We start from the raw sequence: 13,413 nt of genomic DNA on the forward strand, positions 1-13,413 counted from the left end.
ACTCTGCAATTCTATATTTTCTGCTTTGTAGCAAGGCAGGGGACGGTACCCTGCCACACACTGATCAAATGCACCATTTTTTTAAAATGGAAGAGGTTGTAGCTCAGTGGGAGAGCACCTGCTTTGCACATAGAAGGCCCTCAGGTTCAATCCCCAGCAGCATCACCAGGTGGAGCTGGGAATAAATCCTCTGCCTCAAACCCTGGACAGCTCCTGCCCATACCTGCAGGTATAGGGCAGTATATACATTTAATGCTCAGTGGAAGGACAGATTGTGAAGCTGAGGCTCCAATACTTTGGCCACCTCATGAGAAGAGAAGACTCCCTGGGAAAGACCCTGATGTTGGGAAAGATGGAGGGCACAAGAAGAAGGGGACGACAGAGGACGGGATGGTTGGACAGCATTCTCGAAGCTACAAACATGAGTCTGACCATACTGCGGGAGGCAGTGGAAGACAGGAGTGCCTGGTGTGCTCTAGTCCATGGGGTCACGAAGAGTCGGTCACGACTAGACTAAACAACAACAACAATACATTTAATAAATCATCACCACCAGTGCGGGCAATATTAAGCTAGAGGGGCCAGGATTCTGACCAGGTAGAAGGCATTTTCTTATGCTGATGTTTAATTCAGCCCTTTATTCACTATGAGGACGAGAACCTTGGTTTCTTCTTTCATAAAGTGCCACAGCTTAGCAGTAGTGAAGGTCCCAGGTTCAGCCCCTGCCAGTCAGTACAGGCAATGCTGAGCCAAGGGAATGACTCACTTTAAAGCCATCCCTATGTACCTACTTTTTTGCAGGCTCTTGCTATATTTTGGGTGGAAGGGTATGGCAGCATCTCCAAGTAAAACTGGGAAATACCCTTATCTTAAACCCTGAAGAGATGCTGCCAGTCAGAGTAGACAATACTGAGCTAGGTAGATCAACGGTCTGACTCTGAGGCAAAAAGGCCGGAAACTCCCTCCCGCCTTTTCCTGCCCGGAGTTTAAATGGCGATCGCGGCTGCCTGATCTTTTTTTTTTCCTGCCCGGGGCTTAGATGGCGACCACGGCGGCTTGTTCAGGACTTTTGCGGCGCCTTGGCGCTCTCACGGGGCGCCTCAGGCGCGGAACAACGCGGGAGCTCGGTCGATGTCTTTGGCAAACGGCCCCTTTCCCTCCACCGCCGCCCTCTTTTCTCGCCACGGCTCTCCAGCAGCGCAGCCTGAGCGGTGGAGCGCGCCAGGAAGAGGAGGCGACTCAGGCCTTGAAGGCCGCGTCGGGGTACAGACTCGTGTACACGTGTAAGGTCCGTGAGTGTGTGCTTATATGTTTGAAATGATTGGTGAGGCAAGAGAAAAGGCCGGATTGGGACCTGCTGCGAGGGATGGAAACGCAGTGTGGGAAGCGACGGCGTGGCGGCCATCTTTGCCCCTGGAAAATTGGCCGGGCCTTTCTTTACCGCGCTTCATATTGATGGGAATCTAAATTAAAACCCGATTAAGAGGGCTGAGGGGCGCAGGGGCTCTTGGAACAGCTAGCGAAAGAGAAGCCCCTTCCCCCAAACGAAGGAAGCAGCCTAGATTCGCTTTGGACTACAACGTCCATCAGCCCCAGCAAGCAAGTCCTGTGTGATGAGGCTGATGGGAGTAGTAGTCCAAGTCGCACTTAGGAGGGCGTCCTCTGGTGGAGAAGAGTAGAAAGGAAAGCAGGGAAAGATTTCTCTGCCCAGAGGGTCATATAGTTAAGAGAGAGAGCCTGGGGTAACAAGGCAGGAATGTTAATTTTATTTATTTGATAAAATGTGTATATACACTGCTTGATTGTAAAAATAAAAGTGATTTACGAAAAAGATAAAACAACAATAATAAAATAAAAATAACGATACTTTAAAACTTTGAGAAAGTTAAAATAACAGTAAGCTACAGGTTAATGTAGCGGGTGGCGCTGTGGGTAAAACCTCAGCGCCTAGGACTTGCCGATCGTATGGTCGGCGGTTCGAATCCCCACAACAGGGTGAGCTCCCGTCGTTCGGTCCCAGCTCCTGCCCTCCTAGCAGTTCGAAAGCACCCCTAAGTGCAAGTAGATAAATAGGTACCACTTTATAGCGGGAAGGTAAACAGCGTTCCGTGTGCTGCTCTGGTGCCGGCTCGCCAGAGCAGCTTCGTCACGCTGGCCACGTGACCCAGAAGTGTCTACAGACAGCGCTGGCCCCCGGCTCTTAAGCGAGATGGGCGCGCAACCCCAGAGTCGGACACGACTGGCCCGTACGGGCAGGGGTACCTTTTACAGGTTAAAACTCATGACAATAGGAGCAGTGTGCTGCTTCCATAGGGAATACTGGGGTTCATCTAGCTCAGTGTTGTCTACAGACTGGCAACTGTAGTTTCAGACTTTCAGTAGGAGTTTGTGAGTTTGACAGGGCAGTAATGCAGAGGGGAGAGGGGGGATGCTTTCTGTCCACAATGGTCAAGTTGTTTTTGGGGTTCCCTTTCAGGTGTGTGGAACACGGTCAGCCAAAACCATTTCCAAGGCAGCATATCACCACGGTGTGGTGATTGTGAAATGTCCTGGCTGCCAAAACCATCACATCATTGCAGATAACCTGGGCTGGTTCTCAGACCTGGCTGGGAAAAGGTGAGTAAGCACCACGGCAGGGGTTTGGACTAGATGACCCTTGGGGTCCCTTCCCACTCTACCATTCTATGACTTTTCAGTGGATCTCTTTCTTCCCGGGTGAGGGTCTGTATATTGGTGGTGGGTGGGACTAAATTCCATAGTAGGCAGGTATGCCAAAGTGTGCATATTGATTTTATTTATTTGGAGCATTTGCACCCCATGTTTCAGCCAAAAAAGGCTTACAATCAACCCACATAACCTTACAGTCTAAAAGAACATGGCACAGAAAAGGAGATGGACAGGAAGAGGGTTGCATATCGGGGGCTAGACTAGATGACACTTTGGGTCCCTTCTAACTGCATAATTCTGTTATCTATATATGGCTATGTTTTACCAGAGGTGGTGTGCTTCTGCATGCCAGTTCCTAAGAATGACAAGTGGGGAACGTTTTTTGAGGAGTTTTCATTAGGACATCTGGCTGGCCACTGTGAGGACAACTGCAGGCCTTTTCCTACATTCTTGTAGATATAGCTTCCTTGGCCTTCATGGAATATGTTGAGAAAAGAGTTCTCATCCTCAGTGTTCAAGATGGAAATGATTTAAAAATTGAGGGTTGTGTATTTAACATCAGTCGTGCTCATGATAAGCCCACTGAAATTAATGGACCTAAGTTAGGGATCTACTCTCTAAGTTTTGGAATCATTTGTGTTTGTATCCAACAACCCACCAAGCATTATTGAATAAATGTGCATGGGTTGTTGTTTCACACTGTCCCCCCCCCCCCAAGAGCATAAGAAGAACCTTCTGGATCAGGTCAAAGGGGACCCATATAGTTCTGCCTCCTGTCTTCACAATGGCCAACCAGATGTCCATAATGGGAAACTTGTACACAGAATTTGAGCTCAGTAACTCACCCCGTTCCTGTGGCTTCCAGCATCTGGTATCCAAGAAGCGTTGCTGCCTCCATCATGCAGAGCCATCATGACTATTAGCCATTGATAGCTCTCTCCTCCTATGAATTTGTCTCATCCTCTTTTAAAGCCACCCAAGTTGCTGGCTATCACTTGCCTCCTGTGGGAGTGAGTTCCACAACTGTGGATGTGATGCCTGAAGAAGAACTTTGTTTTATCTCAGAGTGGCTGGGGAAACCCAGCCAGATGGGCGGGGTATAAATAATAAATTATTATTATTATTATTATTATTATTATTATTATTATTATTATTATCATCATCATCATCATCATCATCATCATCATCATCATCATCTGCCCTAGTCTTATTTTTCTGTGCTTCTATGACTATATAAACACAGATTCTCCCTCACGCACACATGTAATGCAAGTGGGCTGGGCTCAAAATTGGCAACCATTTTGCTAAAAAGGCATATTTTGCCGTGATAAATGCTAGTCTGTTACAGGTCACATTTTCAGTTGCCGCTGCTCCCATTTTACATATAGAGAATGGAGGCATGAGAGGGCGATACCCCCAGTTCAGCAGACTTTGCCCCACTTCAAACTCAGACTGCCAGTTTCTGCCCTGGGTGGGGCCGCTGCCTCTTTAATAAAACCTTTGTTTGTTTTGCAATGCAGGAACGTGGAGGAAATTCTCGCAGCTAGGGGGGAGAAAGTTAGGCGTGTGGCTGGTGAAGATGCCTGGGAAATCCTGTTGGAGGACCCCCAGCAGACAGGAACCTCAGACCAGCCTCCCGACGGAGATGCAGGAGGACGTTGATGTGACTGGATTGCTCCACTCTCCTTCGAGTGGGGGAAAAATACAAAAAGACTTTGTTGCAGTTGTTTCAGATACTTTAATTCATCTCTTCCAACTTCCTGGCCCCTCACTTCTTCTCAATTGTAAATAACCCTAAAAGTAGTTTACAAAAAGTTAAAAAAATGAAATCAAGGAAAATTTACAATAAAACTTTTAAACATACACCAACTTTCTTTCTTTTTTTATAACCATTTATTAAATTTTCGCTGGAAGCGATTGGGGGATCCAAGCAATGCGTTGGTCAATGGAACTGCTGGGCTAAGCTGGCTCAGAGAGGCTGCTGTTGATGGCCTGCGTCTCCTTGAGATGGTCACTATCCGTGGCTGCTTCTTAAGAGCAAAGAGAAGCAGAGAGACCAGATGCCTCTGCCACCCTCACTTCTGATTGGATGCCGTGTCAGTGACGCAATCCCAGAGTCGTCCGCGACTGGACCTAATGGTCAGGGGTCCCTTTACCTTTATCTTTTTAATGCGTATATTGCTTTTCATTCGGGTATTTATGTCTCCATGCATCTTTTAGGTTTAGGTTCTCTACCATTTGAAAAAAGGTTTGTGGTAATCTCCCTTCGTTTGATTTCCCCCCTCTTTCTGTTATATCTAATTCCAGTGAGGTGACACCATTGAAATCACCCATTATTTTAACATCTCTTCATTGATGTTCCAACAGTTTTTCCTCAACTGCTTTAAAATATTGTGTCTTATTTCCATTTGGTTCGTAAATTCCTACCACTTATTTTTTCTTTCCCTCTTGTTAATTGCACTCCCAATATTCTGCCTTCGGGATCCAAGCAATGCGTTGATCGATGGAACTGCTGGGCTAAGCTGGCTTGGAGAGGCTGCTGTAGGTGGCCTTGAGCTTGGGCCCTCTGGAGCACCTTCAGCACCTCTTGCTCCAAAGCAATGGGACATAGCAGAGGTTGGGGGCGTGCTGTTCCTCCGTGCACTGGCTTTCCAGATCTTCAGCTGATAGCCCCTCTTAGGGCACAATACCAGCAGGTCCCGCAGAGACTCATTATAGTTCTCCAGGAAGTTGGCAGTAAACTGGTACTTCCAGCCTTTGGCCTCCATCTCCTGGGCTTCCTTGAAGATCTGCTGCACTGAATGTATCAAATAAATGTTGTAGATGTGGAGAAGCAGTGGGATCTATGCTGCATATGTGGTGGACATGCAAAAAAAAATCAAGGAATTCTGGGATGAAATATATATGGAACTTTAAAAAATGCTTAAGGTTATGTTTATAAAAAAAAAACCCAGAGGCTTTCCTTCTCAGAATATTAGGTCCTGATATACAAAAAAATGTAAGGGAACTATTTTTATATGTGACAGTGGCCGCAATAATTCTAATAGCCTCAAACCTGAAAGGAGGAAAAATACCTTCAAAGTCTAATTCTAATAGCCTCAAACTGGAAAGGAGGAAAAATACCTTCAAAGTCGGAGTGACAACAAAAATTAATGGAATACACAGAGCTGGCTAAGCTATCAGGAGAAAAAAGAGACCATGCAGACCAAGTATTTTTTAATAAACGTAGTTTATTTAAAAATTACATTAAGGATGGTAATAGCATGAAGTCTTTGGCAGCCTTTGAATAGCTTCTGTAATCCACTGAACAAGTTTAAGAAAGTACAATATCTTTGACAAGTAATTATTAAAAACAGAGATGTGTAGTGCGTTAGATAAATACATATTTAAAGCCATATGGAAATGGCGGGAAGTCATTGGAACCAAAAGAAGACTGTGATAAAGTGTAACAGATATTGATATTTTTTCTGTTTATTTATTTTTTGTTAGGGATAACTTTGATTTTGTGTTATGTTTCTTTAAGTTCAAAAGTTCAAAAGCAAAAGCATTTTAAAACACACACACAAAATCTGCACTGCGCCGGCTGTGGCAGGGTCCTGAAGATTCACACCAACTTTCTAAGCATCTGGACAGACTTGTCTAAACAAGAATGTTTTTGGCACGCAACAAAGAGAATACAGTGAAGGTGCTTGCTTGATTTCAAAGGAGACGGAGTTCTGAAGTGTAGGTGTTTCTACATGAAGTGTCTTACAAATGCAGAAACTGAATTGTGTGGCACCTGTAGTAGTGCTAGTTCTGCCGATTGAAGCAGTTGAGTAGCCACAACTGCTCCTGACTCGCACAGATGTGTGTCAAAGCCACCAAGTAGGACTGATGCTGCACAATGTGTTTTGGGGAATATTCTAGTTCTCATGGTTTTGAACAAAAGGGAACCCGGGGCCTTCTGCATGCAAGGTGAATGCTATGCCATTGAGCTACAGTACCTTGCCTAAAAATAAAGTAAGATTCTAGTCCTTATAGATCTGTGCTTCTCTGATTGAAATCTTCAGGGTGTTGGTGTGCTGAGCCAATACAGCCATTACTCTCAACCTTGTAGATGGAAGGTGCGAGGGGCAACCTTTCCCAAACTGAGAGGACTCAATGAGAAGGAGGGGTGAGGGTGGCTTGGCCTGCCTCTGTTCCAGGAGAAGCACTGTAAATCCTCAAGCACATTGATGCTTTTTGAAATGGCTTGATGGTGAACATTTTCCCTTAAGTGCCCTCAAGCCATTTTGGACCACATCTCCCATCAGCTCCTAATACAGCCATCTGCTTTATGGAAGGGACCATGGTCCAAAGTCCCTGGAGGGTAGCAGGTTAGCAAAAGGTTGCTCCAGATGAGGCCTGGCAGCCTCAAGAAAAGATGCTCAGGTATTTTGTGTGGGATGTGAGATTTTCCACCAGATGGCAGCAGAACATCAGAAAAGATTTTTAAAACGGAGCTGGCGAAAGGATGGAGGAAGAATCTGATTGTGTTTGATTTATGACCCCTTCGTACTTTGACTCTTGCAGTGTTGAGTGCAATGTCAACACACTAAAAACTCCACAAAATTGGGAAAAGTTTAAAAAAGTGCAACCCAAATGATTAAGGGAGGTGGTGGAGTGACTGCCCCTATGAAAAATGGTTGCAGTGTGTGGGGCTTTTTAGCTTGGACAAAAGGTGAGGAAAAGGTCACATGAGATAAGTTTATAAAATTATGCACTGCCTGGACAAAGTGGAGAGAGAAACGTTTTTCTTCCTCTTTCACAGCACTAGAACTCGTGGACATCCAATGAAATTGTATGTTGGGAGATTCAGGTCAGAAAGTCCTTCTTAGACTATGGTACTGACACAGAAGGCAGCTGTTGGCACCAACATGGATGGCTTTGAAGGATAAGGGAAATTCATGCAGTAGGAGAGAGATGTTGATGGCATCAAGCCATGATGGCCAAGCTCTGACCCCCACAGTTGCAGGTAGCAATGTTTCTGAATATAAGTTTCTGGAACCCACAAGAGGGCAGAGAGCTCTTGTGTTTGGATTGCTTGCTGGTTTCTGGAAGGCAAGTGTTGCTGGACTAGGTGGGTCATTGACTTGATCCAGAAGACACTTCTGATGTTCTGAACGTCAGGGTGTGTTTTTTTAAACCCTAATTATATGCAAAGCTGTGCACCAGGTGTGCTTGGCATGGTGGGCCTGTTCTTTTATCTCCCCCATGCAGATAGCTGGGCAGGGCCACCCATATGCTGGTCATTCGATGTCATGATTGGTTGGATGGCCACCTGTCAGGCATGCTTTAGTTGTGATTCCTGCCTTGCGGGGGGCTCAGCTGGATGACCACTGGGGGTCCCTCCGCACCCTACAATTTATGCCTCCAAATCCATAGAAGAGGGCCAGGCCCCAAGTTGCACCCTGTACAGTGGTGGGGTGTGATTTTGTAAGGAGAAGCAGCTATTTTAAAAATGGCAAAACAGTATTTCAAGTGGGGGCTGGTGGCCAAATCCCAAGAGAAGATTCTGGTTTCAGGATCCATCAGAAGGGACGGCTTGAGCCACCTGGGATGTGGTTTGGCCCTTTGCCAAATAATGGCAGGGAAGCTGGGAGTGACCCCACCCCAAAATGCCATGTGGGGCGAATTAGACTCTTCTCCCCACCCCCTCCCAGCTTTGTCTTGGTTTCAGAGTCGGAAGCTGAAATAAAACACCAAAAAACCTTGTGTTCCAAAAATGTTTAATAAGCACCCTCTTCCCCCACAGAATTCATTTGGCAGCTCTTTGATTTTTATGGGGATGGGGAAAGTACCATGCAGATAAAGGACCCCTCCCCTCAATAAAATTATATTGTCTAACACACATCGTATATAGAATAAATTAGCGAAGATATTGAATCTTGGCAGAGATATTCCTGCAGGTGGCTTGATTTCCAGTTTCGACTGGGCTTGGAGATGTGGGAAGGAGTGAAAAGCAACCCCCTCCCCCACTGTCCTCTTCCCTGAAACCAATGGAAGGCCATCTGTCAGGGACGCTTTAGCTGTGAATCCTGCATTGGAGGGGGCTGGGCTAGTTGAACCTTAGGGGCGCTCTTCCAACTGTACATTTTTATGAATGTCTCTAGGAGCTTAGAGGTAGACTGCCCCTGGTGCTAGAGGCACACTCAACTTTCCACCCCCAGCATCTCTAGGAGAACAGTCCCCTTCCAAGAAATGGGCCTTGCTCAGAGCCGCTTCCTTGAGGCGGGACTGCTACAGTTGAGATTGCCCCAATGTCTCGCCCCCCCAGCCCCTGCGTCCTCACAGCACTAGGGCTCAGTCCAGACCCTGCACGGGGGACCGGTCTTAGCTAGGACTGGGCTGTGCTTCATCTTCTTCAGCTTCCTCTTCACCCAAGGCCAGGTCCACCCTCTGCTCGTCGATGCGCTTGGCCTGGGCCCTCTGAATGAGGCTGAAGAAATCTTCATCTGGCACAGTGGGACCGCGTGGGGTGGCATCGGGGGCTGCGCAGCGCTGGTCATCGATGCGAGAGGACTAGGGATGGGGAGGAGGAACGAGAAGAAGAAGTGAAGGAGGGAGCCATCACAGAGAGGAGAAGAGAGTCAGGCGGTTTAGGACTGGGTTGGACTAGATGGTCCTTGCGGGGGGGGGGTGTCCCTTCAGACCGCTTCAACCAGAGGCTGGCCTCAACCAGAGCCAGGGCTTTTTCGGCCGTGGCCCCGATCTGGTGGAATGCTCTGCCACAAGAGACTAGGGCCCTGCGGGACTTGACATTTTTTCGCAGGGCTTGCAAGACAGAGCTGTTCCACCACGCCTTTTGCCAAGGCACAGCCTGACTGGACTCTCTTTCCTTGGAGGTTTTAAATCAAAGGTTGGGGGTTCTTTAGTTGTGGTTCCTGCATTGCAAGAGGCTGGGCTAAATGATCCTTGGGATTATTATTTATTTATTGCATTTTCTTTCCTCCAATGATCTAAAGGGGACGTACGTGGTTCTCCCCCCACCCCACAAAAGCCCTGCGAGGTAGGTTGAGTGAGAGTGAGTGACTGCTCCAAAGTGGACTTCATGGCTAACGGCAGATTTGAACCCTGATCTCCCAGACTCTAGCCACCACGTCACACTGGCGTAGTTAAATTGGGACCAATGCTCACTGACAGTCCTTCAGGTCACTTGCTCCCAAGTCATGTAGAACCTTATCAGCAAGGACCAGTAGCTGGTGGAATACTGCTCAGAAATTGCATTGCAGCAGGTTGAGCTAGATGACCAATGGGGGTCTTTTCCAATGCTATGATTCTATGCTATAATCTTCTCTGGCTGCCTAGTCCAGCATCCTGTTCTCACAGTGGCCGCCCAAGTGCCTAAATGTGAAACCAGTAAGCAGGATTCCAGTGCAACACCAATTCTCCCCTCCTTTGGTTTCCGGCAGCATTGGTGCCTGTGGCCGTGGAGCCAGAGCAGAGTCATTGTGGTGAACAGTCCACAGCAGCTCTCTTTTAAAGCCATCCAAGTTAGTGGCCATCTCCTGAGCTGGGGTCAAGCCCTGGACATCTTAGGTCTAAGGGACTGCCTGAAACTCTAACATCCTAGCTCCATCACTGAGATCACCTGCAGGAGAGTTGTTGATCGGCTCTTTTTATAACAACAAGAAACTGAGCATTTAATGTCACAGAGGAGAGGGCTATTGATGGCTGCCAGTCATGATGGCTATGCTCTGCCCACCACAGTTGGAGGCAGTAATGCTTTCGAATCCCAGTTGTTGAGACTCATAGGAAGGTAAAGCGCTTTTGTGCTTTGATCCTCCTTGCCTGTTTCCTAAGAGAGGCATCTGTTAGTCACTGTGAGAACAGGATGCTGGCCTAGGTGGGCCACTGGCCTGATCTAGAAATGCTTTTGTGACATTCTTAGAAGCCTCCAGGTCCAGAGGCAGTCTACTGGGATTCCTAGATCCTAAGCAGCATTTGGTGACAGTGAGAACAGGATGCTGGCCTAGATGGCCCATTGGCCTGATCCAGTAGGCTCTTCTTATGTTCCTATGTCATCTGCCCTGCTCTCTGGAATACTGTCCCCTTTTGTTTGGTCTATGCAAGCAATTGAGAATACATATTTTCCCCATAATGGTCAGATTCTTTCTGATTTTAAAGTTTCACATGAGTTTGCGTTTATGCACTCAGACATTTAAAAATGTATCGTGGTATAGATATTTTTAAATCAATGGATGCTTTAGCTACGATTCCTGCATTGCCTGGGGTTGGACTAGATGACTCTTGGGGTACCTTCCAACTCTGCAATTCAGTGGTTCTATGGACCAGTGCTCTGAACAGGACCCCTTCAGAGTTGGATGAGTACCCTTCCACAACTTCAAACACCCCCCCCCAAAAAAAAGAACAGAGCAAAAAAATAAGCCCCAAGATTTTCAAAAGCCAGGAACTGATAGTTTCTGAAGTGGGTTTAATGATGTCAAGTGATTAGCCATGCTCAAAACATACCTGGCACTTCATGAGCATGTTGAAGAACTCATCGCCTGGCTCCTGCTGTGTGCCGCCTTCCCTGCGGAGGTGGCTGAGGTTGTTGGGCGTAATGCGCAGGCCTGGCAGGCTGCCCACGCTGGCCCGCTGGTCATCCAGCCGCCGGCTCTGGGAGCTGGCGATGAGGTCGAAGAGCTCCTCAGTCTGTGGGGAGGCCATTGAGGACTGGGCTGCCAGCGCACGGGAAGAAAGAAATGTTATTGCAGAAACAGAATAGATGACCCCCAGGGTCCCCACCTAGTCTAACCGCTTGCAGATCAGGAAACTCAGCCAAAGTGTCCCTGGCAGGTAGCCACCCAGCCTCTGCTTTAAGATCTCCAATGAAGGAGATAATAATCATAACCATAATACTTTAGTTGTGAAGCTCAATTCCTATTCCTTCCTTCTGCAGATGCAGCTTAGAACTGCATTAGCTTTTTTTTGCTGCTGCATCATACTGTTGACTCATGTCAAGCTTTTGTGGTCTACTAAGATCCCTGGATCCCTTTTCACATCCACTGCTGTCAAGCCAGGTGTCCCCCAACCTATACCTGTGCATCAGGTTATTCCTGCCTAAGTGCAGAATGTGACATTTGTTCTCACTGAAGTTCATTCTATCTTCTGCGGTACAGTGGAACCTCAGGTTACGTACTGTCCTCCTTATGAATGCTTCGGGTAACGAGCTCTGCTAACCCGGAAGTAGACGCCCCTAGTTGTGACCTTTGCCCTGGGATGCGAGCAGAAGTTGTGCGCCAGCAGCGGGAGTAGCAGGAGGCCCCATTAGTGACAGCGCGCCTCATGTTAAGAACGGTTTCGGCTTAAGAACGGACCTCCAGAACGAATTAAGTTCGTAACCGGACGTACCACTGTATTAGCTGCCCCTCCCAGTTTTGCATCATCTGCAAATACAGTGTGCATCCTTCTCAATTCCTACATCTAAGTCTTTTATAAAGTTGTTTTTTTAAAAATTGCTTACAGTATAACTGAGTACATTAAAAAGCAGAACCCTGGGGAGACTCTGGGTTGGACTAGATGACCCTTAGAGTCCCTCCCAACCCTATGAATTCAGGATTCATTGGAGGTTTTTAAGCAGAGGTTGGAAGGGCACCTATCAGGGATTCTTTAGTTGTGATTCTTGCATTGCAGGGGGCTGGGCTGGATGACTGTTGGTAGTCTTTTCCCACTCTATAATACTGTGATGATGATAATGATGATGATAATGATGATGATGATAATAATAATAATAATAATAATAATAATAATAATAATAATAGCAAAGTGTAGTGCAGTGATTAGAAATTCTTCCAGGTTGCTTGCTCTGAAGTAATCGAGAATTGTATCAGCAAATACCAGCATCTTGTGGAACACACTGCTCAGAATTAGTCCCAGCAACAACCCTTGCTCAGCAGCTTGCAATACACATAGTTACTCTGCAGAACTCCTGGCATAAGATGTGCCTGCTAGCTTAGATAGATGTGTGAACAGAGTCGGTTGGGGGGCAGGGTGGATGGTGGTCACTGGATTGAGTACTTTTTTCTGGGGGACAGGAGGCGGGCAGGTGGGAGGATTCCTTACTTCTGAATGGGGTAACTGTGCCCCTGAAGGACCAGGTGTGATGCCTGGAGGCCATTTTGGTCTCACAGCTGTTCATAGAAGCACTGGTTAATTCTGTGCCCAGGGTGGCTGTTTACCAGCTCCATCTGGTACGCAGGCTCAGACCTTACTTGCCTGTGTACTGTCTTCCAGAGTGGTAAATGCCCTGGTTATCTCTCTCCCCCCCCCCCACTTTGGACTACTGCAATGCGCTCTGTGTGGGGCTACCTTTGAAGGTGACTTGGAAAGTACAACTAAACCAGAATGCGGCTGCCAGACTGGTGACTGGGAGCAGCTGCTGGGACCATTTAACAATGGTTATAAAAGATCTACATTGGCTCCCAGTACATTTCTGAGCACAATTAGCAGTGTTGGCCATTGACCTAAAATGGCTTCAGCCCTGTATACCTGAAGGAGCATCTCGTCCAGCCCGGACACTGAGATCCTCCTCTGAGGACCTTCTGGCGGTTCCCTTATTGTGAGAGGTGAAGTTACAGGGAACCAATCAAAGGGCCTTCTCAATTGTCGCACTCCCCCTGTGGAATGCCCCCCACTTCAGATGTCAAGGTTGGCTACTCTGAAAAGAGGATGCTGGACTAGATGGGTCCCTCAGTGCTTTTGTATGTGTCCAAATACTTTGAAGCA

General features: G+C 47.2%; 2 protein-coding genes across 4 annotated transcripts in view; one reads left to right on the top strand and one right to left on the bottom strand.

Moving 5' to 3' along the window:
- The first annotated feature begins 901 nt into the window (after positions 1-901).
- On the top strand, positions 902-4,530 carry DNLZ (DNL-type zinc finger). Its single transcript, XM_028715392.2, has 3 exons — positions 902-1,288; positions 2,477-2,616; positions 4,188-4,530. The coding sequence occupies exons 1-3, from the start codon at positions 1,040-1,042 to the stop codon at positions 4,327-4,329; spliced, it is 531 nt and encodes a 176-aa protein (XP_028571225.2). The 5' UTR covers positions 902-1,039; the 3' UTR covers positions 4,330-4,530.
- Positions 4,531-8,397: 3,867 nt separating this feature from the next.
- Positions 8,398-13,413, bottom strand: part of GPSM1 (G protein signaling modulator 1) — a 53,426-nt gene continuing 48,410 nt past the window's right edge. For all 3 annotated transcript variants that reach the window (XM_028715159.2, XM_028715160.2, XM_077922115.1), the window contains 2 exons: positions 11,158-11,366; positions 8,398-9,207 (listed from right to left, as the gene is read on the bottom strand). In XM_028715159.2, coding sequence (XP_028570992.2) covers positions 9,019-9,207; positions 11,158-11,366 — 398 coding nt within the window. In that variant the 3' untranslated portion in view covers positions 8,398-9,018. The remainder of the gene's footprint in view (positions 9,208-11,157; positions 11,367-13,413) is intronic.

Source organism: Podarcis muralis, chromosome Z (assembly GCF_964188315.1).
Source record: "Podarcis muralis chromosome Z, rPodMur119.hap1.1, whole genome shotgun sequence".
Taxonomy (NCBI): domain Eukaryota; kingdom Metazoa; phylum Chordata; class Lepidosauria; order Squamata; family Lacertidae; genus Podarcis; species Podarcis muralis.

Excerpts from the sequence above, each read along its gene's own strand:
- DNLZ (XM_028715392.2), top strand. The coding sequence starts at position 1,040 with ATGGCGACCACGGCGGCTTGTTCAGGACTTTTGCGGCGCCTTGGCGCT. Across the intron at positions 1,289-2,476 it reads GACTCGTGTACACGTGTAAG|GTGTGTGGAACACGGTCAGC; the intron begins GTCCGTGAGTGT and ends GTTCCCTTTCAG. Across the intron at positions 2,617-4,187 it reads TCAGACCTGGCTGGGAAAAG|GAACGTGGAGGAAATTCTCG; the intron begins GTGAGTAAGCAC and ends TTTGCAATGCAG.